This window comes from Marmota monax, unplaced genomic scaffold (genome assembly GCF_021218885.2).
Source record: "Marmota monax isolate L192 unplaced genomic scaffold, Marmota_monax_Labrador192_F-V1.1 WCK01_AAM20220418_F8-fsc00404, whole genome shotgun sequence".
Classification (NCBI taxonomy): domain Eukaryota; kingdom Metazoa; phylum Chordata; class Mammalia; order Rodentia; family Sciuridae; genus Marmota; species Marmota monax.
Genome location: NW_026694380.1, coordinates 158,492 through 183,172, shown reverse-complemented (window position 1 = coordinate 183,172; position 24,681 = coordinate 158,492). Strand labels below are relative to the sequence as shown.

Here is a 24,681-nt window from a genome sequence, read left to right as displayed (position 1 = left end):
GGTCGGGAGGCTCGGTGGACGCCGGGAAATGGAGTCCCCAGTATGGAGAAAAACTAGCGATTTGAGTAGAGGCGAACTACGAATCCCAGGAAAACCTGCGCACGACCCTGGTGTCGCGAGGCCCCCGAGAACGACGTCTGGGGGGCGGGGCTCAGCGAGGCACACCGGAAGCGGAAGCCAAGTACGGCGTTCGGGGCCAGCGAGCCTGGGAAATATAGTCGTGCGCCCACTGGACTGAGGGGTCGAGAAGGGGCGGGGACTGGGGCAAGCTGACTGATCCCTCCCCGCCTCTCTCACACCTTTCGCCTCAGGTCCCAGCTCGGTGCTACAGCCCTGCGGATGGACTCCATTCTAGGTCTATCTACTGGGCTCCTATTGCCAGTCAGGTTCCTCCTCCGAGTCGGACCCGCCACTAGATCCCCTGACGGACCCATGTTTCACCCGGGATTTGGCGTAAGGCCGGGAGGTGTGACCGGCTCCATTCTGAGGGACTTGGATCGGGTGTGCTTAGGCTGAGCTGAGTGAGTGGTGTGAGAACCGGGACGGCCCAGTGCGCTAACCTGAGGTGGCGCCAGCCATTCTGCTGTTCGTCCCTTTGGACTTTTCCATTTCCTCTTAGGGCTTGAATGGAGCGTTCTGCTGCGGGCTCTTAAGTGTGTTCTTCGAACCCTGGTCAGAGTAATGGTGAGGGGCAACGTGACGTTATTTCATTTCACAGCTTCTCGGCATTCCACAGGTTTCCTTCTGGCTTCTTAGGGCTTTTCTTAAACCGGAGAATGGTTTCCCAGCTCCAGGAAATGAACTTGTAGGTGGGGGCCACATCGAGGGCCGCGAAGGGCATTGTGGGGGCGTTATGTAAAAGTAGGACCCCAACCGACAGAACTCCGGGGTCCTCGCGCTAGTTAGGCACGCGATGCTTGACGCGTATACTCGAAAAGGTTCCAGCGCGGGAAACCACCTTTTGGGTGTTTTGTTGTTGGTGTCGTCACGCATGCGTCTTCGTGCCGTGTGGCTGTTTGTCAACTCTTTAGATTAGAATAGCGCCATTTTACGGTACGGAACCTACAAAGCAACGCAGGCAGGAGCCTTTCCCATTTTCTGGAGATACTGCAGAAAAGTGTCACGTCTGTTTTTGTTTGGAAACAGGAGATCTCGAAATAGGATCGAGCAAGAATTAAAGGGCCGGTTTGAGTTTCCTTAGTGGTGTGTATTAAGAGATTTTTTTTTTCTTCTCAGTGCTGCACATTGAATCCAGGGTTTTATATTTGCAAGAGCTCTGCCATCTATGTAGATCCACACGTCTAATCCCTCATGGAGTTTTAGTAATCTTTACTAAGGGGCCGGGTCTATTATTCTAGGGGTCACTATTTTTACATGTGACCCAGGACCCTTAAGCCTTGCAGGGCTTTAGGTTGTGGAGTCAAGTTTTGGGGCAGTAGGGTGTTGTTCATCCAAGGCCACCCTTTCTCCCAGCAGATCCCTGGAGGTGGTACTGGTCACTACAGAGGCCATCGGGTTAGGTTGCTTGTTTCATCCTTCTTTTGTCTACATTTTCCCAAAAGCCATGTCCAGGCCTTCCCTCATCACATTCACCCCAGCCACAGACCCCAGTGACCTATGGAAGGATGGGCAACAGCAGTCAGAGCCTGAAAAGCCAGAGCCCACCCTGGATGGGGCTGCAACACGGGCTTTCTATGAGGCACTGATTGCAGATGAGAACAGTATGCCTGAACCCCAGAGATTTCGGCCTGATCCTGTTAGGGAGAAAAAAAGGAAGAAAAGAAGAATGACAAAGGAGGTTGCAGCAGAAGCAGTGGCAGTAGGAATACCAGGAAGACATGGACAAGGCAGATCCTTTGAAACTGAGGACAAAATGACCCAGTGGATATTGAAGGCTGCCCAAGAGGGGGACCTGGCAGAACTTCGAAGGCTGTTGGAGCCCTGTGAGGCAGGGGGAGCTGGAGGGAATATCAACACTCGAGATGCCTTCTGGTGGACACCTCTGATGTGTGCTGCTCGAGCTGGCCAGAGTGCTGCTGTGCACTATCTCCTGGGCCGAGGGGCTGCCTGGGTGGGGGTCTGTGAGCTGGGTGGCAAGGATGCTGCTCAGCTGGCTGAAGAAGCAGGCTTTGCCAAGGTGGCCCGCATGATCAGGGAGAGCCATGGAGAGACACGGAGCCCAGAGAACCGGTGAGGGGGAACCTTATCCCATACTCTTCTTTCAATGTGTTCTGCCTTTCCTGGCCACCCCACACTAGAGGCCCTAGAACAGCTTAAGGAGTGTCCCTATTCTCCAGGGTAGGTTGATAAAGTAATATACTCAAGTGGTTATGGACATATACTCCCTAGGTTTAAATTCTAACACCACTTATTTGGAAGAAAATGACTACATATGTTTTCCCCTCTGAGAAATGGGGGTTAAAGAGCACCTTTTTCATGGGATTGTTTTTAGGATTCAGTGAGTTAAATATATAAGTGCTAGAATAGTACTTGCCATGAAATCTGCACTATAAAAGTAATAGCTATAGTCATTATCATTCCCTTTCCCAAGATTTTGTGAGGCTTGGTTGCCAACTTTTCTTCCCAATATTGCCATCTGGGTCCCTCTTGCTAGGTGGGGAGGGGCTTGGGTATAGCTCAGTGGTGGAGCACTTGCCTCGCATGCATGAAGCCCTGGGTTTTAATCCCATCATTTAAAGCAAAACAAAGTGATGATGCTAAGTGGGAAGGAAGGCAATGTGTTCCTTAGCAGAAAAGCTGGAGGGATTCTGCCCCACACTGCCATCCCCCTAAGGCCTCAATTCTTCACCTTTGATTCCTCTGTTCTTCTTTCTCTGTAGGTCTCCTTGTCCCTCCTCTCAGTACTGCGAGACCTGTGATGCCCATTTTGAAGACTCCAACCACTGCACATCCACTGCTCATCTGCTGTCACTGTCCAGGGGTTCCCAGCCCGCTAGCCTTCCCTTTGGGGTGCCCACCTCCAGCCCTGGTTTCAAGCTGCTGCTGAGGGGAGGCTGGGAACCAGGAATGGGGCTGGGACCCCGGGGTGAAGGCCGTGCCAACCCCATACCTACCGTCCTCAAGAGGGACCAAGAAGGTCTAGGTTACAGATCAGCACCCCAGCCCCGAGTCACACATTTCCCAGCTCGGGATACCCGGGCTGTGTCTGGGAGAGAGAGAGCTCCTCGAGTGGCCACACTTAGCCGGAGGGAGAACAGAAAGCAAGAGGAGAAGGACAAGGCCTGGGAGCGGGATCTGAGGTTATACATGAACCTTGATTTCTGACATAGGTGAAATCTGATGTTGGTCTGCTTTGAATTCTGAACTTGGATCTCTGACTTGGGCCCTTCGACTTATGTTTTCTGGGATCTGCCCAGGTGCCAGATCTTCAGGTTTTGGTCGTTGGACACTGATTTGGTGAGGAAGGGCTGAGAATTGAGAAATAAACATCTTGTATTGTGGTTTATTTACTTTTTTGGAATCTGTTGAGGAAGCCAAACAGAAATCTGGGGACTACATATAAGTCCCACCTGAGCCAAAAGAGGCAGCCTCCCCAGGTGACTGCCAGTCTGGGTTCATTTCCAGATCCTAGCCCCTGCTGGATAGGTGCCCCACCTATTCTTTCAAACTTTCCTGAACTCTGGAATTGCCATAATTCTCACTTCCCCTAAGAAGGGTCCCCTGACTATTCCAGCCAATTCAGTCACTGATCTTAAACATAGTCATATACAATGTACTAAGACTACTAGTGAAAGACTTTCCCAACCCTGCAGGAGGGAAGTGTAGTCATTTTATTACATTACAATGGGTGGTGATAGGGTAAGTCAAGGAAAGCCCTTACTCTCAAGAGCTCTGTGATACAAGGTGTAATTATCCGCCCTTAATGCTGTTTGAGCTGGGACCAAACCGGCCTCCCAAATCTAAACTTGTCACAGTTCATTTCACAACCTGAAAGCTCCTGAGGGCAGGGAATAATTTGTTTTCCCACAATTTGCCACTTTAGCACCCCCTCACTCCATTGTGCTCATACCAGGTGCTAGGCACATGAAGAGTTAACAGATCCCTGCATGGAGGGGCAAAGAAGGGCCGCTACAGTCTCAATGTCGCCCTCATCATTTTCCCCTCCGGAAAAGCCTTTCACAAAGTCGTGCGAGATAAGTGGAGAGAGTGTGTGCTGGAGTTGGGAGGACGGATACACAAGAACCCAAGGGCAGTGGGTAGGCGAGTTTAGAGAAGCACCGGGGCGTAGTGCCTCTGGGAGGTGAAAACAGAGAACTGGGTTTGTATTCTGACTCTGGCCCTCGCGAATACGCGCCGCCGCCTGCGGAACCGAGCTCAAAGAAAGCGCGGGGGTAGCGGGGAGGTCGATCCTCAGGGTCCGCCCAGCGATCTGTGGGCTCCGCCCCCGCCAGTCCCTCCCGTCCCGGTGCTGCTGCTTCCGGGCTCCGCCACTACGGGCGGTCCGCGAGGCCCGGGCTCCGACGCTGGGCCCAAGAGCGGTCCCAGTGCACAAGCGCCTGGACGCCTGGGTCCCCACGTAGGCCCCCACGTAGGCCCGCGCTGTGCCTCCCGACTGGGATCTCCGAGGATCTCCGTCCTGACCTTGCGGAGGCCGCGTCTCTGTTGCGTCCTCGCCGGCCGGTGGGGCCACTTTGTAGGAATCATAGCCTCCTTAATCGGGACGGACGCTACTGGCTGGAGTTTGCTGGACATCTTCCACCTACTTCCCAACAGAGACTTCCTATTCCTTGAACTCCCTTGGGGCAGCAGATTAAGACTTTTCAGATCCAGGAGGACCTAAGAACCCTGGGCCACCTTTCTTCCTTCCTTCTTTGATGGAGCACCGCCTCCCCAGTTTCTGGGGCACCTTGTGGCGTGGCCTTGGTGAGTGAAACTTGGGGTGCTGCCTGCTGGGAAGGAAATCTGGAACACGGACACTGTAGGGGTGACCCCGGTCTTGTCAGACCCTGAGACTCTTGAAATCTCATGGGTGGGGATTGTGGTGGTGAATGAATTCGAGTGTGCCTCCCTTCTTTACCCCCAAACGGAAAACAAAACAAACCACTTGCCATTCTTGAGGCTGCATGACCATTCAGGGGAGCGGGGAGCCCCTTCTGAATTCAGAATAGGACGGCATCAACAAGCAGATAACCTGTTCTGAACCTGAATAGATTCTGCCTTCTGAGGAGACCTTGAGAGTGTAAGAAGTGCCAGGAAGTAGCCCCAGATTTGGGGAGTTCATTACACACCCCAACCATGTTCCTGCGACGGCTTGGTGGCTGGCTACCTCGCCCTTGGGGCCGCCGGAAACCCATGAGGCCTGACCCGCCTGCCCCAGAACCCAAATGGGTGGACAGCTCCCCTGAGAATTCAGGGAGTGATTGGGACAGTGCCCCAGAAACCATGGGAGATGTGGGGCCTCCCAAGACCAAGGACTCAGGGACACTGAGGAGTTTCCGGGCTGCTCCAGAACCAAGCAGGGAGCCCCAAGTTGAGCAACTGGGGAACAAAAGAATGGATTCCCTCAAGTGGGACAAGACTGTCTCTAGCACTCAAGAGTCTGGGAGACTGGAGGATGGAGGGGCCATTCCAAAACTAGAATGGGATCCTGTGGATTCAGGTGGCACCAGGAGTCCTGGGGTGTCTCTTGAAGGGGGACTGGGCGCCCCTGGGCCAGAAGTCCCAGTGGAGAAAACTGGCCAGCATCAGAAGCTGCTGGGCTGGCTGCGGGGGGAACCAGGGGCACCCCCACGGTACCTGGGGGGCCCAGAGGAGTGTCTGCAGATCTCCACCAACCTGACCCTACACCTGTTAGAGCTGCTGGCCTCAGCCCTGCTGGCGCTGTGCTCTCGGCCATTGCGGGCAGTCTTGGATGCATTGGGTCTTCGAGGACCAGTGGGCCTCTGGATTCACGGGCTACTGTCTTTCCTTGCTGCTCTGCATGGGCTCCATGCTGTGCTGAGCCTACTTACTGCCCACCCTCTACACTTTGCCTGCCTCTTTGGCCTCCTGCAGGCGCTGGTGTTGGCTGTCAGCCTCCGGGAGCCTGGTGGGGATGAGGAGGCCACTGACTGGGAGGGTGAGGGTTTCCTGAGGGAGGGTGAAGAACAGAGGGGAGATCAAGGAAAGGGACTGTGACTATGGGGTGGGGTGGGGGCAAAAGGCAAAGATAGTGTGGCCTTTAGTAAAAGACTGGGGAGCATGACTCTGATTGTAAGCACAGGGACCTCAGGGATCAGAAAGAAACCCGAGAGTGAGGCACAGGGCCCCCCTTCATACACAGGAGAGAACAGAGCTGTTTAGCTGAGAGAACAGACATATTTATGGATGGTGGGCATTACCCTAGGATTCACCAGCTGTTGTTACTTTCTGCTTTTACATTTATCCTTTTACATTTTTTCTTTCCACCTCCATTAAAAAAAAAAAAAAAAAAAGTGATAGTGGAGAATAAATACCAATGGGTCTTTCCTCCCTTTCCAAATTTGCCAGGGGTGGAGGAGACCAAAAAGGCACAATAGAGATCTCTTCACTAAGAGGGTGGCTGAGAGACCCAAGATGTCCCGGGAGCCTGGAACCTGAGCCATCTAGGAAGGAATGGGGCTGCTATGTTGGCGGATTAGGAGCCTGGAGAGGGCCCACAGGTGACAAAGGCTGCAGGAAGACCTGGTGCTCTTGAGTCAGAGGAAGGTGTAGGCAGTATTGGCAGGAGTACCACAGCTCAGAAGGGACTCGCAGCTCAGACAGGGGAGCACTGAAGTTTGTAGTTCCCACTAAGAGACTAGGGGCTTGTTCACTCAGCAATAAATAACTGTGTAATACTAAATCCTAAATACACCACTACAATGTGAGAGGTACTGTCACTCAGTGTCTTTCCTGACGCCGTCCAATTTGGGGGGTTAGGTGGTAGAGGGTCTAGAGGAGTGTTGAATTAGGGGGAGTAACATTGATGTCTGGAGATAAACCCCAGGATGTGATGTGGATTGAAAAATCATTTTTATTTTCCTTGAAAGGGAATCAGGAGTCTCCAGCTTCTCTTTCCCCCAACAACTCAGCAACCGCTATATTGTTCTGGGGGCACAGATGAAGTTACAGGTCAGTTACTGGACAGTTTGCAGGCCTCTGTGAAGGGAGGAAGGAAAAGAAGATAGAAAGGCAGTCCAGGGAGAGAATAAGGTTGGTGGTTTTGGGGTTGGGGAAGAATGTGTGCCTTTATTCCCCCATGTCAAAGGACTCTTAAAGGCCTTTTCTCCTGTATGTCTGAATCTCTGCCCCCTTTATCCACTATAGACTTAAACCTGTTTTTTGAATAGCCCAGAACCCATCCTGGGTCCCTTAGACAACATCACAGCTCTTAGTCATATCCCTGTGATGCCATCATAGCTTATGAGATGTACAAGTGACCTCACAGCCACTCAGGTGATGTCTGCCTTTGGCCATGCCCTCTGGTAACATCACATGAGCCTCTCATTTAGCACTTGCAGAAGACCTGGTGAGTCCCAGTCCTCTTCTGGAAGACTTTAACCCCTCACCTTGATTCCTGGGAGTTAGTAAGAAGGCTCTGGAGTCCAGGCAGGAGGTCAGGGTCTGGAATTCTTCCACACACTTCTCAGAAGGGTGTGGTGAGCGATCTGAAAGGGCAGGGTGCAGCCAGGCCAGTCAAAGACCCTCCTTCTCACCCCCAGGACCTCACAGAAATTCTCAGCCCATTTTGAAAGGATGTCTAAGGGCCCAGACTGGGCAGCCCTTCTGCCCTCCCTTGTTTCACTGACACTTCCTGCCTTGCATTTCCACTCACTGTAGAGGAGAAAGCGCTGGTAACCCTGGCCTGTCTCTTTCAGCATAATTCCACCTGGGCATGAGCTGGAGAAGAGCTCAGTCTTCATGTCAGGGCGGCCTGTCAGGGCAGAGTTGGGGATGGGTGAGAACAGAAATGCAAAACCAAGCTTAGGGAGGCTGGGGTGGTTGAGAGCTGGTGGGAACCAACCTTCAGTTCTGAGGTCTGTGTTCCCTTCAGTCAAGTGATAAATCCATTCACGGGGCACACAGAATCCATTTTTCCTGCAGAGGTGATGATAGCAAGAAGAAAAGACAAGAGTGTTACCCCAACCACACAGTACCACCATGGTTTTTATTTTTTGTTTGTTTTTTGTTGTGTCAGGGATTTAACCCAGGGCCTTGTGCAAGCACTCTACCAACTGAGCTACATCCCCAGCCCCAGCATGTTTTTATTCCATCTTGTTCTTTGCTGATGCCTGACTCCCTTTGGGTTTCAAGCTACCAAGAGATGGTTAAGTCCATTCTTTCTCCAGAGAGCAACTGGTAGAGCTATTGAATTCACTGGGCCAAGAGTCATGGATATACCGACCAAGAGCCCAGTGGGTGGCTGCTCACACTTTGGGCAGAGAGTGCAACTATTGATGCCTCTGCCTTCTCACTACTCACATGCGGATGGTAGCACGAAGCTGGAGCTGCAGTGGGGCAGAACCAGAAGCCATGTTGAAGATAATGTTGTCCACAGAGTCAAAAGTTGCCAACTCCTCCTTGGTGGGAGCTGCCCCTGCGATAAAGTACCACTGGCCCAGGTGGGGCTCTGGGAACTGGAGAGACAATAAGGGGAATAAAAGAGGGTAGATTGGGGGGTCCATCTCAGAATTCATTCAGCTGCTTCATCAGTCAGCACAGCAAGATTTGGGGTGAAGGTGTTGGTTGTCTTCCTCTTTCCAATTGGGGGCTAAGTTCATGACAAGGAGTCATGAAATAACTTTCTCTTTGATCCTCTGCAATCAACCTGGGTAACCACTCTACCCCACCCTCCAATTCTTTCATATCTCCACAGTGATGGCTACAGCATTGATATTTTTCTTCCTGTTTTCATCATCAAAACACTCATGTTTCTTCCTCCCTTTTCAAACATAGCTTCTGGTTATCCTAGGCTACCCACCCAAGACTTTTAAGGCTTCCACCATAGGCTTCCCCCATTCTCAGTCCATACCTCTTTCTCATCCACTCCCAGAGTTGTCAGTTGACTGTGTTCAGGGCACTGATAGATGGAGTTAAGGAGAATGCCATAGAGGTAGAGTAGAGCTGCCCAAATTTGATTGAACATCTTCAGGTGGGAAGGAGCTGGTGGTCTGGTGGGGTAACTGGTGCTTTAACTGCTCTCTTCACCGAGGGCTGCTCAGTCCACTCTCTTCCAGCCCCCATGCCTCGACCCTTGACCCCTTCACCTGCTAATGAATAACTTCAACCTTGTTTTCCAACCCAAACCTGGATTATCTACAGTGTGTGGGGCCTTCCTCCCCCTCTTCTGGATGCAACCATTGCAGGATCTCTCAATTTTGAGGAGAGCTAGAAGCCTGTGGTCTTTCATCCCATATCTTGGTGGGAGATCTTTTTGTGTTGTGCTGCATCAAAGAGAAGTGGCTTGACTGGGTCCTAATTTTATTAATCTCTCTGTCTTGTTTTTTTCATCTGTAAAATGTGCAAATCTTCACTCAGGAAACTTTTTGAGTCCTAGCTGTTTGCCAGGAACTGGCTAATCCCTATGGATATAAAAACAAATAAGACACAATCCCTGGCCTTGAAAAAGCCAGGGATATAGGAAAAACTAGTTGTGTAAACAACCATTGACATACAATCTTAAGTGCTTTGAACAGGTATGAACTGGTTGCTGGGGCATGGAGGGTTTTCTCTTAAGTTTATAATTGTAGAAATAGTTTGTACATACCCCAGAAAAGCTTGCTGACACATAAGTGAGTTAATTCAATGTTTATTACTACAAAAGACCACATATTTTAATGATTAAAGAAAATGGCATTGCTGTCTGATTGGTCCAAACCCTAACTCAGGTCTGGGACAATTTTATTAATCTCTCTGTCTTGTTTTTTCACCTGTAAAATGTGCAAATCTTCAGTTTTAGAGAATTAAATAGGAAGATACATAAAGCCCTTTACAATGACCTGCACATAGTAAATCTAAAGAAGCATTTTCTGTAATTGATAATAATGTTTATAAAGAACTTATACTTTCTGAATTCTCTAATAATGATAAGAATTCTCAAGAGGCAATGGATAGGGCCAAGTGAGTTAAGCAGTTAATGTGATGAGTTGTGGGGCTTAATTATTTAAAACTCATGGGCTGCCACAAAAAGATTTACATTGAGAGGTGAGACTGGCTATGGGCTTGTGATTTAGTTAAAAGAAAACATAATCTGGGCAATGGGTGTCTAAAGAGTTAATTATACTGTTGGGGGTAATGTTTACAAATTTTATTTTTGCAGGACTGGGGGTGAACCCAGGACCTTGCTTGTTATGCTAGTCAAGTGCTGAACCACTAACCTACACCCCAGCCCTTGAAAAATTTTTTGTTTTGGAGACATGGTCTGACTTTGTTGCCTTGGCTGGTCTTGAACTGGCAAAACTCTTGCCTCAGCCTTTGGAATACCTGGGATTACAAGCCCTTGAATAAAAACTAAAAAAAAAAAAAAAAAAAAAACAACAAAAAAACAAAAAACAATTATTGTAGCAGTAAAGCAGAAGACTCAATCCCGAGTCCGGCAGGCCTGGATTTGCCAGCTCTTCTACTTAGGCTCGTGGATGTTATTATCCATCTCACATGTTGAAAACCCTTTTGCGGTGTTTCATGTGGTGCTGGGATGAACCCAGGGCTTCACACATGCTGTGAAGGAGCTCTGCCACTGAGCTGCACTCCTTTTAAGGCTTAAAAACATGACAGTTTGTAACCCACCCGGTGGCTGGCACAAACGAAGTGCTCACTAAACATGCTTATTGGAACTTTTTTTTTTTTCCCCTGGGGGGGTGGGATCTAACCCTGGAACGCTTTACCACTGAGCCACATCCCCACCCCTTTTAAATTTTGAGACAGCCTCACTTATCTGCGGAGGCTGGCCTCGAACTCGCGATCCTCCTGTCTCAGCCTCCCGAATTGCTGGGATTACGAGGGAGCCACCACGTCCGGCTTTATGGTAACTTAACGGATGTAGTACTTGCACCTGGATATAAACTATGAATTCTAGAAAGGCTAGGAATAATAAGGGTTATAGAGATTGTAATCACCCAAAGCTTAGAAACCCTGTTGGTGGGCCCTTCAAGTCCCCATTTTCAGGGTCTTGTTTTTCGGTCCAGCCGGACTCCGTATGCTCCCAGTTCTCAAATTCAGTGGTGGTGTCCCTTTTCTTGAAAAGTCCTAAAAAGCAGTGGCTTGCTTAGCTTTCCTAAAACATGGCATGTCCCCTCAGCCGCACTTAGCCAATGGCTAGCTTGACACCACAGTCCGCAACACGCCCCACCCGGTCAAAACGATCTCTACCCAACGACGCGACGAGACGCAAAGTAGCCCGCAAACGGACCCCAACCACCTAAGGTAAAGTGACCTCCGGAGGCGCCGAGCACAGGGCCAGGTGAGGGCCGCAGTGAGAATGAGAGTTTTAGGTGGCTAGGTCAGTGCCGCTCAAAATTCTCTGCCTGCCAAAACTTTAATATTGATAAGGCATAATCCCAAATCTCCAAAATCCAAGGTTCATAAAACCATCCACAGCATCTCTCGAAGAAGGCGTGGAGTCGATATATTTTCTTCAGGCATTTATAATGGCCACCTCAACCTCCTAGGTCTCTAGCGTGCTCATAGGCAAAGTGCAAAAGCCATGGTGAAGGGGGTAGGGAGGCTCTTAAATGTTTACGCATGCGTAGTGCGACTCACGCAGGCGCACTACAGTTCTCCGGGCGACGGCGGCGGTGGCTACTGAGGGTGTTCGGCTCTTTCCCATCTAGGCCGGCCCCAGCCCATCTCCACCCCGGGAGCTCACTACCTGGGGCCGCGGACTACCTCATCGTGCCCCATAAAAGTAAACTTTGGGGACCTGGAGGAGCCGAAAGTACCGCGTCGAGAGCCCCAAATACTATTGGGGAAACGGAAGTGGCTTTCGGTAGCAGACTAGGGGAAACCGGAAGTGACGGTACCGGGGGAAGTCGGGGGCGGAGCCATAGGGTGGTGGGGTGTGTATGTATATGTGTGTGGCCGCGTGTTGGTTGCGCCGCTCTGCTGGAACACCGAGGAAGGCGGAAGAGGGGGGCAGTCAGCTAGCCGGTCCAGCTCCCCCCCCCGTAAGTGTCAGCCGTCTTGGGTGTGTAGTGATTTCGGCGGGTTCGATGGGCGTGGCGCGCGTGCGCGAAACCACTTTCTCCGCCGAGCCGGGCGCTACCCCCACCCCCACCCCCACCCCCACCCCCGGTCTTGCGTTGTCCCAGAATTGGCCGACTTCTAGGGCCTTTGCCCTATCGCGACCGGTGATGACACTGGTCTCTGGTCTCGTGCTTCCTTCCCTCATTCTCAGCCCAACTGGCCCTCCTTTATTGTGATTGGCATTGTGGAGCCCCTCCCACCTCCTGTCCTTCAGCTCCCTATGCCGTCGATCTCCTGCCCTTTGTGTTTCTCTCCCTGTGCCCCGGAATCAGAAGGGGGATGGGGGCGGGTGTGAGTGTGTGTGCTTGTGTAGGAGAAACTTTTTAGGTATTGGGGCGGAGATTCAGGCCAGGGAGGCTTCCGGTATATAAAATCTTACGGGCGACGCGGACCTTCCTCCCTTCGTTCTTCCTTAGAGAGCTGTCCGCCATGGAGCCCAGTGATTCTACCAGTACCGCTATGGAGGAGCCTGACAACTTGGAGGTATTAGTGAAGACCTTGGACTCTCAGACTCGGACCTTTATTGTGGGGGCCCAGGTGAGATCCCAGTACTTCTGGAAGATACCCATTAGCTCTTCCTCTTCCTCCCTTAGAACTGATGGGAGAGCCTGATTTTCTTGTCTTCAAATTTTCATTGATTCCTTTGTTTATATTCTAGATAGAACATCTTTTGATGTGTTTGTTGGGGGAGGTATGTTTATTGTTAAGTGAGGCAGATTTTATTTTGCCTTTCTTCACCTTGCTAGAACTCAGTGCAAAGTAAAATAGACCCGAAGGAGGAACCTGTGCTATCATGGGTGGACCCTAGCCCAAAGGAAGAGTTGGGGCTCCAGTTTTGGGGAAAGGAAACAATGCGGGGACCTCAAACAATTTTTCTGATAAACAGATTGATTGCAGCTGTATACTGTACTTATGAAGTCTGGAAACCAGAACCCATAATGCAGGTGGAGCCCTAGTAGACTATTCAGTGGAATTACTAACATCTGTGGCATAAAATGACTCTTGAATTTAATACCATAGTTATCTGTTTTTAATTCTGTAATTCTTGGAGACAAACTCATGAGCTGGTGGGTCAATGATATTTTAAGATGTGTTTAAGAAAGTCACATAGGTTTTTCTGTGGCTAGATATTTGTAATACTTTCCAAGACTTTGTCTAGTTAGGGCAAATGTTTTTCTTTTTGGCTTCCTTCTTTTTTGCAGAGCTGGGGGTTGAACCCAGGATCTTGCACATGCTGGGCAAGTGCTGAGCTACACCCCCAGCTCTTTGCTCCCTTCTTACCTTCATGGTGGGGGACCCCTGCCTGGTACTCTGGGGCTTGGGGCCTCTTCTTGGTTAGTTTTCCTTAACCTAATTCCCTACCCTATCCTCCTTTCCTTTTTTGTTTTAGACATAGCCTTGCTAAATTGCTGATGTTGGCCTTGAATTTGCAATTCTGCCTTAACCTCCCAAGTCACTGGGATTATAGGCGTGTACCACCCCATCTGGGTTTGCAGTTATTTTTGTCTTTGAGATTACGGCAGAAAAATGAACTCCTGGTATCATTTTGTATTTAGGAAGGGGTTACTGATCTCTCTAGATACACTTTCCTTTGGAAGCTAGGCAAAGGAGAGAAGGAATATTAGTTGGCTTTTTTTGTTCCTCATCCATGAGGCACTGGGTTCAATCCTCAGCACCACATAAAAATAAACAAAATAACGTCATTCTGTTCTTTTACAACTATTAAAAGAAATTTTAAACATATGTGTTTGTATTATGCCTGAAAGTTTGTTAAATTAATTCTGTATTTTGGTGGGTTGTCTTTGTTCAGTGTTTTGCACAATTAATATCTTACAGTCAGGACAGTTGGATAGTGATTCTATACTGGTTTTTACCCCTTAACTCCACAAATCAGTTGGCTTTTTCTCTTTTTTTCCTTTATTCTGATTCCTGTGTATGATTATTCCTCCTTACAGATGAATGTAAAGGAGTTTAAGGAGCACATTGCTGCCTCTGTTAGCATCCCCTCTGAGAAACAACGGCTCATCTATCAGGGGCGAGTTCTGCAAGATGATAAGAAGCTCCAGGAATACAGTAAGAGGGTTGGAGGGCAATTCAGAGGTTTAGGTTGCTACCCAGAGGGATGAGCTTAAGGCCATGTATATACCTACTCATGCAATGTTTTGGTGTGTATCTTTTTTCCTGCAGATGTTGGGGGAAAGGTTATCCACCTGGTGGAACGGGCTCCTCCTCAGACTCAGCTCCCTTCTGGAGCATCTTCTGGGACAGGGTCTTCCTCAGCTGCCCATGGTGGGGGACCCCTGCCTGGTACTCGGGGGCCTGGGGCCTCTGTTCATGACCGGAATGCCAACAGCTATGTCATGGTTGGAACCTTCAATCTTCCTGTAAGCTTGTGTTTCACATGGAAGGGTTTTTTAGGGAGGGGTAGTTTGGGTTGTGTTAGCGTCAGGGAACACATTAGATAGTTGTCTCAGTCTTGAGATTGGGTTTGGAGAGCTCTCTGATCAGATATTGGCCTTGGTTTTTGAGAAAAAGGGGTGGGGCTCCACAGAATGAGTTGAAAAGTGTGGAGGCCTTAGTATTTGGCTTCTCCCAGAGCAACTTCCCTTACCCTTTCCCCAGAGTGACGGCTCTGCTGTGGATGTTCACATCAACATGGAACAGGCCCCGATTCAGGTATTGAGGGGCCTGGGAGGGTCAGGGAAGGGGATCTGGGAGAAGGAGGCCATGAGGTGTGGTGGACCTGGCTAATGAGATGCTTGGGACCTGGATTAGTAGGCGGTGAAGCTTATGACTTCATCTCAGACCTGTCCTGATTATTCCTTTTTTATTGTAGAGTGAGCCCCGGGTACGGCTAGTGATGGCTCAGCACATGATCAGGGATATCCAGACCTTATTATCCCGAATGGAGGTAAGTGAGCAAATCTGCCTAGGTTCTCTCCGCCCGCTTCTCCTCGTAGCCTGAGGGTAGGAGCATGATTGGCCACATCCATAGGATTCTGTCTTCCTAATCTGGTCTTTTCTTTGCAGTCGTTCTTTTGGGCAGAAAAAAGTATCTTTGTGAGGCTATCTTGTCCCTGCCAATCCTCTGAATGCCTGGTATCGGTGGAGTTTGTTTCAGTTCTTAGATAACTTGGCATAGCATCTTTTCAGTTAAAGAAGAATTCCACTCTTTCTTTGTTTCTTCCTTCCTTTCTTCCTTTCTTTCTTTCTTTCTTCATTTCTTCCTTTCTTTCTTTCCTTCCTTCCTTTCCTTTTTTCCTTCTTTCCTTCTTTCTTTCTTTCTTTTCTTTCAGCTGCAGATAGACAAAATTCCTTTATTTATTTTTATGTGGTACTGAGGATCAAACCCAGTGCCTCATGCATGCTAGGCAAGCGCTCTGCCACTCAGCCCCCGCCCCATCCCCTGATTTTGAACCCAGGGTCTTGTGCATATGAGGCAAGCACTCTACTGAGCTGTATCCCCAGACCCCATAATTGATTTCTTAACTGACATGTTCAGCATTGGAATGCTCTAACTTCATTAGTTTGTGTAGCAACTACAACCTGTGGTCTTTCTCTTTCCTTATAGAAGTTACAAAATTGCAATTTTTACTCTGTTAGTAATTTGTTTAAAAGTATTAGTTATTTGTCATGTATCTAATTTGTGCTAGTCCTATACTGATTGTTAGGGAGTTAAAGAGAATGAATGTAAAGTCCTGTCTTTAGGGAGCCTAGTTGGAGCACTTTCTCTATTCACATTCAGTTGGCCTGAGTTATCTGCTTTAGTTTCATCTTGTCTTTGGTGTCCTGACTTCCCCACTTTTCAGTGTCGAGGGGGACCCCAGGCACAGCACAGTCAGCCACCCCCACAGACGTCAGCTGTGGCTCCAGAGTCAGTATCCTTGAACTCACAAACATCAGAATCAGTTGAAAATGAAGCACCTCCTCGGGAGCCCATGGAGGCAGAAGAAGTGGAGGAGCGTGCCCCAGCCCAGAGCCCGGAGCTTACCCCTTCTGGCCAAACTCCAACAGGCCCTACACCTGCCCCAGAGACAAACGCACCCAAGTGAGAGATGGAGGGAACCTTTTGGGGTTGTGGGCTCTAAGTGCAATATGAAGACCAGGAGAGGTATGGTGGGTGAGGAGGTCTCATTGGAGGTAAATGAGGTTAGAATTGACAGCTGAGCAGAAGCTCTTCTCTCCCCTGAGCACATGACACATGCCTGTAATTTCAGTGACTCCAGAGGCTGTGCAAATTTGAAGCCAACCTTAACAATTTTTTGTCTCAGAATTTGGGGGCGAAAAATGGGGGACTATGGATGTAGTTAAGTGGATATCCTGGGCTAAATCCCTAGTACCGCAAAATTTTCTCTCAAGTTCACACAGGGCCCATCTCTTATTTTAGCGTTAGTTTCATACATTATAGCTACAAGATTGTAGTGGGAAAGGTGAGAGTAAGGGTCATTTTGTCCTCTCCATCTTCCCCTGGGTGGGAGTAAAGAACAGAAGCTCTGCTAGTCCAGGAAGGGATTGGGCCAGGGGTCTGGGAGGCCAGGGGGAGACAGAGCAGATGATCTCTGGGCTTTGAGGTGGGGACTATAAGGAAAGCCTTTGCTCACTGCCCTTGGGGTTATCCACAGCCATCCTTCCCCAGCTGAGTATGTTGAAGTGCTCCAGGAGCTGCAGCGGCTGGAGAGTCGCCTCCAGCCCTTCCTGCAGCGCTACTATGAAGTTCTGGGTGCTGCTGCCACCACGGACTATAACAACAATGTGAGCCCTTTGATGGCCTATTCCTCCTCTCCCCTCCCCCCAGTACTCCTGAAACAGAATAGGCTGAGGCAGATAACCCTTTACTCCCCCAAACAGCATTGCAACAAAATCCCTCTAGACACGTAAATGATCTTTACTCCCTTGGGAGGTGGTAATTTTTGCAGTACCCACTGTCCTTGCACCATTTGTGTCCCTAAGTGAATTGTTTAAGAAATTTACATAGTAAGGGAGATTAGTTTGATGACTTATGATCTTTTGTAGAATTTGTCTTAGTAGGAAATTCTTTTTGCACATAAAATAGAATTGACTTGCAAAGGTTTGAGCAATGTAGAAATTTCTAAATACGTAACTGAAAACTTGGGATACTTAGAAGATCCTTAGAAGAGGTAATTTGGACTTATTCTTTTCTTTTTTTTGACATGGTGATGAACACAGCATGAAGGCCGTGAAGAGGACCAGAGATTGATCAATTTGGTTGGGGAGAGCCTGCGGCTTCTGGGCAACACTTTTGTGGCACTCTCTGACCTGCGTTGCAATTTGGCTTGTGCACCCCCACGACACCTGCATGTGGTTAGGCCCATGTCTCACTACACCACGCCCATGGTGCTTCAGCAGGCAGCCATTCCCATCCAGGTGGGTCATGGGAGGCTGACCCAAGAGAGGATGAAGTGGGGGGTGGTGCAGTGATACAGAGTGATTATTGGGCTCAAAGGAGGGTAGAGAGGGAGAGAACTTGGGAAACATAATGATAAAGGATGGAGGCTTCTGAGATAGATGGTAGAGGTGCTTTGGATTAAGCTGTTGTGTTTTTTCTCACTTTTGCGTGTCCATCTCTCTTTTAGATCAACGTGGGGACCACTGTGACTATGACAGGGAATGGGACTCGCCCCCCCACAACTCCCAATGCTGAGGCACCTCCCCCTGGTCCTGGCCAGGCCTCGACTCTGGCCCCGTCTTCTACCACTGTTGAGTCCTCAACTGAGGGGGCTCCCCCACCAGGGCCAGCTCCCCCACCAGCCACCAGCCACCCGAGGGTCATCCGGATATCACACCAGAGTGTGGAACCCGTGGTCATGATGCACATGAATATTCAAGGTGAGTTAGGATCAGTGACTGGAAGAGAAGACCAGTACGCTGAAGGAAGTCTGGGGTTGGTGTTGAGGTGTGAGGGAGTAAGGGTTGTGCAGATTGTTGGCATGTGTTGGGAGAGGCCTGAAGGGGACTGATTTATCCTTGGAAATTTTTTGTGGTTAAGAAGTAACCTTGTTCCTGTCTAGAGGTGTGAAAAGCTGACTTTTTGGTTGGGAAATGGTGGCCTGTAGGACAACTGATCTCAGGAGGGTACACTTAGGCCTTAGCCCCAGTGGTCTCAGGGTCACACTCTCTGTTTCCCTGCCCAGATTCTGGCACACAGCCCGGTGGTGTCCCGAGTGCTCCCACTGGCTCCCTAGGACCCCCTGGTCATGGCCAGACCCTGGGTAAGAACAAGGGCATCAGAGCAGGTTGAGCTCTGGGTAGAGAAGGGTTAGGGCTGAGTGGGTGGGTTGCAGGGGTCCAGGTTCAAGGTTACATCAGACCCGCCCCCCAGGCTCCACCCTCATCCAGCTGCCCTCCCTGCCCCCTGAGTTCATGCACGCCGTCGCCCACCAGATCACTCATCAGGCCATGGTGGCAGCTGTTGCCTCCGCGGCCGCAGGTAATCACCTGGAAGGGGAGGCCTGGGAGGTGGGGCCTAGTCCATGGTGGTGGGTACTGTTGGCTGTCACTCAAAGAGTCTGGCCCTCAGCTCTTTTCCATCTCTCTCCTCTGCCACCCATAGGACAGCAGGTGCCAGGCTTCCCAACAGCTCCAACCCGGGTGGTGATTGCCCGGCCCACCCCTCCACAGGCTCGGCCTTCTCATCCTGGGGGGCCCCCAGTCTCTGGGGCTTTGGTGAGTAAGGGTGGGAGAGTTCTAGTGGGGAAGAGTCCGGTAAAGAATCTTGGGGTGATGTATAAGGAGGACAGGATTGAAATCCTCTCCTCTCCTTCCCTGTCAGCAGGGTGCTGGACTGGGTACCAATGCCTCATTGGCTCAGATGGTGAGCGGCCTTGTGGGGCAGCTTCTTATGCAGCCTGTTCTTGTGGGTGAGTCCTCATTTTTCCTCACTTCAAACTTAAGAATTCTAAGACTCTCAAGTCTGATACTAGCTTTCTAGCTGTTCACTGGTACTTCCTAGCTCTTTCATTATATTCTTGATTGTTTTCCTGCTAGAAATGGGGCTACTATAAATGTCTAGTCTTTCTTCAAATTTCACCTTTCTTTGGGTTTCGGACAGCTCAGGGGACCCCAGGAATGGCTCCACCTCCAGCCCCTGCCACTGCTTCAGCCAGCGCTGGTACCACCAACACAGCTACCACAGCTGGTCCTGCTCCTGGGGGCCCTGCTCAGCCTCCACCCCCCCAGTCCTCCACAGCTGATCTCCAGTTCTCCCAGCTCCTGGGGAACCTGCTTGGGCCTACAGGGTCAGGAGCTGGTGGGCCTGGCATGGCTTCTCCCACCATCACTGTGGCAATGCCTGGTGTCCCTGCTTTTCTCCAGGGCATGACTGATTTCTTGCAGGTGAGTAATGGACTTGCCTTTTATTCTGTCCTTCCTCTCCAGCATTGGGCCAAGCAGTGATACTTTGTTGCCATTCTATAGCCATTGGATTACAGTCTAGTAACATGGCAGGGAAAGGGACTGGGTAATCCATTGATTGTGAATCCTCTGTTTTGGAGATGAGAAAAATAAAAACAGCTCTAAGAAAAAAAAATCATATAGTAATGTCACTGCTTTTTGATCTAACCTATTCAGAGGGATAGAGGTCACTGTTTAGTCTAACTTTGTTATTGAATACCTGTGTATGAGTATTCTGCTTTAAGAAGTAAAGGCTTTCTTCCTAGACTCCTGTTGTTTTGTGCCCTCTTTTATTTATTTATTTTTAGTTGTAGTTGCACACAATACCTTTGTTTATTTTTATGTGGTGCTGATGATCAAACCCAGGGCCTTGCTTGTTCTAGGCGAGTGCTCTACCACTGAGCCACAACCCCAGCCCTGTTTTGTTCCCTCTTGATGCCATGTTATGTCTTTGTCCCTGTTCTCACCTTGTTTTCTGTTCTTTATTTCTTCTCTGTTTGCCAGGCCACACAGACGGCCCCTCCACCTCCTCCACCTCCTCCACCCCCACCCCCAGCCCCAGAACAACAGACCACACCACCACCAGGGTCCCCTTCTGGTGGCACAGGGAGTCCTGGAGGCCTGGGTCCTGAGAGCCTGCCACCAGAGTTTTTTACCTCAGTGGTGCAGGGTGTGCTGAGCTCCCTCTTGGGCTCCTTGGGGGCTCGAGCTGGCAGCAGTGAAAGCATTGCTGCTTTCATCCAGCGCCTCAGTGGATCCAGCAACATCTTTGAGCCTGGGGCTGATGGTGCCCTTGGTAAGCAAAGGGCAGGGAGTGTCTTGGTTTATTCCAGGAAGGGGGGCACAGAGGAGAAGGTAGATAACCTTTGTCTAGGGCTGTTGGCAAGATGGGATGAAGTTGATGGACTGGGCAAGCCTAGGTGGTAAAGGTGGTTGCTAACTTCTGCTTATATTCCCAGGATTCTTTGGAGCCCTGCTCTCTCTCCTGTGCCAGAACTTCTCCATGGTGGATGTGGTGATGCTTCTCCATGGGCATTTCCAGCCACTGCAGAGGCTCCAGCCCCAGCTGCGTTCCTTCTTCCACCAGCACTACTTGGGTGGCCAGGAGCCCACACCTGGTAACATCCGGGTAAATGCAAGCCTGGGCCCTCGCAGTTTTCCTCTTTCCCACTACCAATTGCTTATTCCTGACTGTATCTGCCAGTTAAAGCTACAGCTGTCCCAGCCCAAGCCTTGGACTTTTTAGGGTTAGGGTAGGGAGAGGGGGAGTCTTGAGAACCAAGGCTTGGAATTAAATCTGTGATGTTTTCCTGTAGATGGCAACCCACACATTGATTACCGGACTAGAAGAATATGTGCGGGAGAGTTTTGTGAGTGACCCTTCTCTATTTCCCTCCTGTTCTGGGTCTGGGCAGGGAAGCTAATATTCCTTATGGCTTCCTTCTCCATTTCTAGTTTTAGGATTCCTGATTTGGGGATCTTCTTGTGTCTTGTCTTACAGTCTTTGGTACAGGTTCAGCCAGGCGTGGACATCATTCGGACAAACCTAGAGTTTCTGCAAGAACAGTTTAATAGCATTGCTGCTCATGTGCTGCACTGCACAGGTTAGGGGTTAGCTGGGCCAGGGAAAGTGGGGCATTGGGTGTGCAGGGCTGCTGGGTACCAACATTCCTTCCTCATGTCTTGCCTACAGATAGTGGATTTGGAGCCCGGTTGCTGGAGTTGTGTAACCAGGGCCTATTTGAATGCCTAGCCCTAAACCTGCACTGCTTGGGGGGACAGCAGATGGAGCTTGCTGCTGTTATCAATGGTCGAATTGTAAGTACCATGCAACCTCAGATCTCTAGTCTCTTGTTTCCTTTGATGTCTTGCAGTTTTCACTTTTCTTGCCATACTGCAGCCTATTACTCTTGAGTCTGATAAATTGTAAAAGCTGGTTGAGGGTTGTGTTGCAAGTTTGCTTTCTATCCCTCAGCGTCGTATGTCTCGTGGGGTGAATCCATCCTTGGTAAGCTGGCTGACCACTATGATGGGACTGAGGCTTCAGGTGGTTCTGGAGCACATGCCTGTGGGCCCTGATGCCATCCTCAGATATGTTCGCAGGATTGGTGATCCCCCCCAGGTAAGGGACCCAGTGGACTCTGTCAGGGAACTTGAGGGAAGTGGAGAGATCTGAGAAGTTTCTACATTTTGTTTTCTTTCTCTGTTCACTTTTTTTTTTTAAATATATTTTTTAGATGTAGTTGGACACAAAATATCTACAGTATATTTATTTTTATGTGGTGCTGAGGATCAAACCCAGGGCCTTGCATGTGCTAAGTGAGCACTCTACTGCTGAGCCACATCCCCAGCCCCCTCTCTATTCACTTTTACAGTCACTTTCTGAGGAGCCAATGGAAGTTCAAGGAGCAGAAAGAACTACTCCTGAGCCTCAGGTACCAGGGAGAGAGGTTGAGGGGCCAGGTAATGTGGAGAAGGAGGGATAGGGAAAGAAGGGCTTGAGGATAAAAATTCTGAAATCTGGGTCTTCTTACTTTCTGACACCCAGAGGGAGAATGCTTCCCCAGCCCCAGGAACAACAGCAGAGGAGGCCATGTCTCGAGGTCCACCCCCTGCTCCTGAAGTAGGCTCTCAAGATGAACAGGATGGAGCTTCAGCTGAGACAGAACCTTGGGCAGCTGCAGTTCCCCCAGTAAGTGGCAGGAGGTGATCCAGTGGTGGGTTAACGAGCTGCAGGGTGTGGGAATTACTTTCTAATCCTTTCCTTCCCAGGAATGGGTCCCTATCATTCAGCAGGACATTCAGAGCCAGCGGAAGGTGAAACCGCAGCCACCTCTGAGTGATGCCTACCTCAGTGGTATGCCTGCCAAGAGACGCAAGGTTGGTTTACCTCTTCCCTGAGGATCCCTGTCTACCCAGGTTCTCCTATCATGCTTAAATAAAACAAACTCTTCAGAGCTAGAAGGAGCTATTCCTAGTGTAGTCTGCTTATTTAATGAGAAAATCTTTCTGGGACTGACACTGGCTTGTAGTTGGTGTATAACCACACAAGACTTTACCTCTGTTTGCTATCTTATTCCCTCAGCTATCTAATGCCCAAGTGACTAGGGCTCATTTTCTTTTCAGGTGGGCTTGGATTAGTTTGCTCAGAATCTCAGATGGCTTGCATTTGGCCCTTGCTTAGAAGAGCAAGTTTAACACAAACACTGTATTTGGCCAGAGCCAGCTAGGAAGGCCACATGTAAAAATGTTCCCACTTCTTTCCTCTAGCATAAATACTCAGTGATTGACTCATGGAAAGGGTGATCTGGGTGGTGGTACTGGATCTGACGTTGATCCTCTTTTCCCTCCTAACCCCGTCCCCCAGACGATGCAGGGTGAGGGCCCCCAGCTGCTTCTCTCAGAGGCCGTGAGCCGGGCAGCTAAGGCAGCCGGAGCTCGGCCCCTGACGAGCCCCGAGAGCCTGAGCCGGGACCTGGAGGCACCAGAGGTTCAGGAGAGCTACAGGCAGCAGGTGCCCCCACCTTGAAGCAGAATAGGGATGGTCTAGCGGGAGGGGTTGGGCTAGGGTCCCTTTTCCTGGATCCGTTCAGAGGAAGTGGTAGTCTGGGGCTGCCACTTTTTGAAGCTTTTCCCATGTGGTATCTGGGAAGTCTCAGTGATGCCATATTGGGCAATTGACAGATATGGCTGGTGGGAAAGCATTAGCTCCTGAGGGGATGGTGTTGTGTGCTTGCTGGGATCTGGGGCTTGCTCAGTGCTACTCTGACCTGCTTATTCTCTCTTTCTAGCTCCGGTCTGATATACAAAAAAGACTGCAGGAAGATCCCAACTACAGCCCCCAGCGCTTCCCTAATGCCCACCGGGCCTTTGCTGATGATCCCTAGCTCTTTGCTCTATGGCCCTTCTTCACCAGGGGACCATTTTCCCATTCTTCCTTCACAGTATTTAAGAAATAAAAGTCGGATTTTCCTGGCTCTTGTCTCCAAATTGTGTTTAAGTATTTCAAGTCCCTTATTTTGTATGTTTTTTAAAAATCTAGTATTTCCTAGGAACCCAACTTCATAGAAACAGCTTGTAATTGTCCCAGTGAGCATATGTACTCAGTCATGCAGCACATAATGTGTAAGCCTGTTTATTTTGTAGTACTGGGGATTGATCTTGGGCCTTATACATACTAGGCAAGCACTAGATCACTGAACTACATCACTAGCTTTGTAAGATTGTTTTCAAGGTTAGCTTTTTCTGCAGAAACATATCCTGTATTAGGGATTGAACCCAGCCAGGCTTTGTAATCAAGCTGTATCCCAACTTTTTTTAAGATAGGGTCTTGCTAAATCACTAAAGCTGGGCTCAGAACTTGTATCCTCCTGCCTCAGCCCCCCACATAGCTAGAATTTGTAGGGACATGCCACCAAGCAGCTGGGCAAGAAGACTAATTTTAAATGCAAACAGAAAGACCAAGGTCTTGAGATGGAAGTGTACACTAGGACAGAAAACATGGCTTTAGACCCAAGTACTCTTGAAGCATAACCTACATGTGATGCCCCAATGAAATTCAGGTTTGATCATGCTGGACCTAGGCTGTCAAAACTCAAAAAGCCAGTTAACGTACTTGGATATGGAAGACATCTGCATTCTTTGCCATTCCTTTTGAGATGTAGTTGATGTCCCTTTCCCTTTTAACTAGCTTCATGCTAGACCAATAGAAATCATTAAACACATTAAGGGCAGGTCATTAGCTCTGCAGCTTCTGTAGAGCCCCATGCCAAAACCACAAAAGCAAAAAACTCAAAGATTGTTTTGTGTGTATGTGCTGGGATTGAACCCAGGCCTCTACCAACTGAGCTTATCCCTAGTCCCTCTCAGACATGGTCTTTTTTGGGTACCAATGATTGAACTTGGGGGCACCACAACTGAGCCACATCCCAAGCCCATTTTCGTTATTTTAGAGACGGGGGTCTGAGTTGCTTAGCCTCACCGTTGTTAAGGCTGACTTTATATTCCTGTCTCTGCCTCCCAAGCAGCTGGGATTACAGGCTTGTGCCACCGCACTAAGCCCAGACATAT

General features: G+C 49.6%; 4 protein-coding genes across 21 annotated transcripts; 3 read left to right on the top strand and 1 right to left on the bottom strand.

Annotated features, from left to right (window-relative positions):
- Window positions 1-174: 174 nt before the first annotated feature.
- Window positions 175-3,466, top strand: Gpank1 (G-patch domain and ankyrin repeats 1). Its single transcript, XM_046467885.2, has 2 exons — window positions 175-2,190; window positions 2,841-3,466. The coding sequence occupies exons 1-2, from the start codon at window positions 1,565-1,567 to the stop codon at window positions 3,283-3,285; spliced, it is 1,071 nt and encodes a 356-aa protein (XP_046323841.1). The 5' UTR covers window positions 175-1,564; the 3' UTR covers window positions 3,286-3,466.
- A 1,075-nt stretch (window positions 3,467-4,541) lies between these two features.
- Bag6 (BAG cochaperone 6) lies at window positions 4,542-23,588 on the top strand. 18 transcript variants are annotated; one of them, XM_046467869.1, is made up of 26 exons: window positions 4,542-4,884; window positions 12,618-12,738; window positions 14,157-14,274; window positions 14,389-14,585; window positions 14,824-14,877; window positions 15,038-15,112; window positions 16,011-16,249; window positions 16,824-16,953; window positions 17,389-17,586; window positions 17,796-18,048; window positions 18,354-18,431; window positions 18,542-18,649; window positions 18,773-18,885; window positions 18,992-19,079; window positions 19,271-19,554; window positions 20,116-20,407; window positions 20,571-20,740; window positions 20,928-20,981; window positions 21,113-21,215; window positions 21,305-21,429; window positions 21,587-21,733; window positions 21,987-22,046; window positions 22,160-22,303; window positions 22,384-22,491; window positions 22,979-23,125; window positions 23,403-23,588. In XM_046467869.1, the coding sequence occupies exons 2-26, from the start codon at window positions 12,631-12,633 to the stop codon at window positions 23,496-23,498; spliced, it is 3,489 nt and encodes a 1,162-aa protein (XP_046323825.1). In that variant the 5' UTR covers window positions 4,542-4,884; window positions 12,618-12,630; the 3' UTR covers window positions 23,499-23,588. The 18 variants fall into 18 exon arrangements, with proteins under 18 accessions (XP_046323825.1, XP_046323826.1, XP_046323822.1 ...); XM_046467870.2 differs by lacking the exon at window positions 4,542-4,884 and adding an exon at window positions 11,721-11,974 and having other exon boundaries at window positions 18,995-19,079; XM_046467866.2 differs by lacking the exon at window positions 4,542-4,884 and adding an exon at window positions 11,721-11,974.
- Window positions 4,878-6,848, top strand: CUNH6orf47 (chromosome unknown C6orf47 homolog). The gene has a single exon (XM_046467886.1). The coding sequence runs from the start codon at window positions 5,257-5,259 to the stop codon at window positions 6,136-6,138; it is 882 nt and encodes a 293-aa protein (XP_046323842.1). The 5' UTR covers window positions 4,878-5,256; the 3' UTR covers window positions 6,139-6,848.
- Window positions 6,977-9,212, bottom strand: Apom (apolipoprotein M). The gene is made up of 6 exons (XM_046467893.2): window positions 8,993-9,212; window positions 8,443-8,597; window positions 7,985-8,058; window positions 7,796-7,894; window positions 7,530-7,628; window positions 6,977-7,119 (listed from the first exon to the last, which is right to left on the bottom strand). Exons 1-6 carry the CDS (start codon window positions 9,104-9,106, stop codon window positions 7,094-7,096), a joined length of 567 nt encoding a protein of 188 aa, XP_046323849.1. The 5' UTR covers window positions 9,107-9,212; the 3' UTR covers window positions 6,977-7,093.
- Window positions 23,589-24,681: the final 1,093 nt, after the last annotated feature.

Bases quoted from the DNA above. Each gene is read 5' to 3' on its own strand.
- Bag6 (XM_046467869.1), top strand. From the start codon at position 12,631: ATGGAGCCCAGTGATTCTACCAGTACCGCTATGGAGGAGCCTGACAAC. The intron at 16,250-16,823 runs GTGAGAGATGGA...GGTTATCCACAG, and splicing joins CCAGAGACAAACGCACCCAA to CCATCCTTCCCCAGCTGAGT. The intron at 16,954-17,388 runs GTGAGCCCTTTG...TGATGAACACAG, and splicing joins CCACGGACTATAACAACAAT to CATGAAGGCCGTGAAGAGGA.
- Apom (XM_046467893.2), bottom strand. From the start codon at position 9,106: ATGTTCAATCAAATTTGGGCAGCTCTACTCTACCTCTATGGCATTCTC. The intron at 8,059-8,442 runs GTGAGTAGTGAG...TCACCTCTGCAG, and splicing joins CTTCGTGCTACCATCCGCAT to GAAAAATGGATTCTGTGTGC. The intron at 7,629-7,795 runs GTGAGTGGAAAT...CTGCCCTTTCAG, and splicing joins CCAGCGCTTTCTCCTCTACA to ATCGCTCACCACACCCTTCT.
- CUNH6orf47 (XM_046467886.1), top strand. From the start codon at position 5,257: ATGTTCCTGCGACGGCTTGGTGGCTGGCTACCTCGCCCTTGGGGCCGC.
- Gpank1 (XM_046467885.2), top strand. From the start codon at position 1,565: ATGTCCAGGCCTTCCCTCATCACATTCACCCCAGCCACAGACCCCAGT. The intron at 2,191-2,840 runs GTGAGGGGGAAC...CTTTCTCTGTAG, and splicing joins ACACGGAGCCCAGAGAACCG to GTCTCCTTGTCCCTCCTCTC.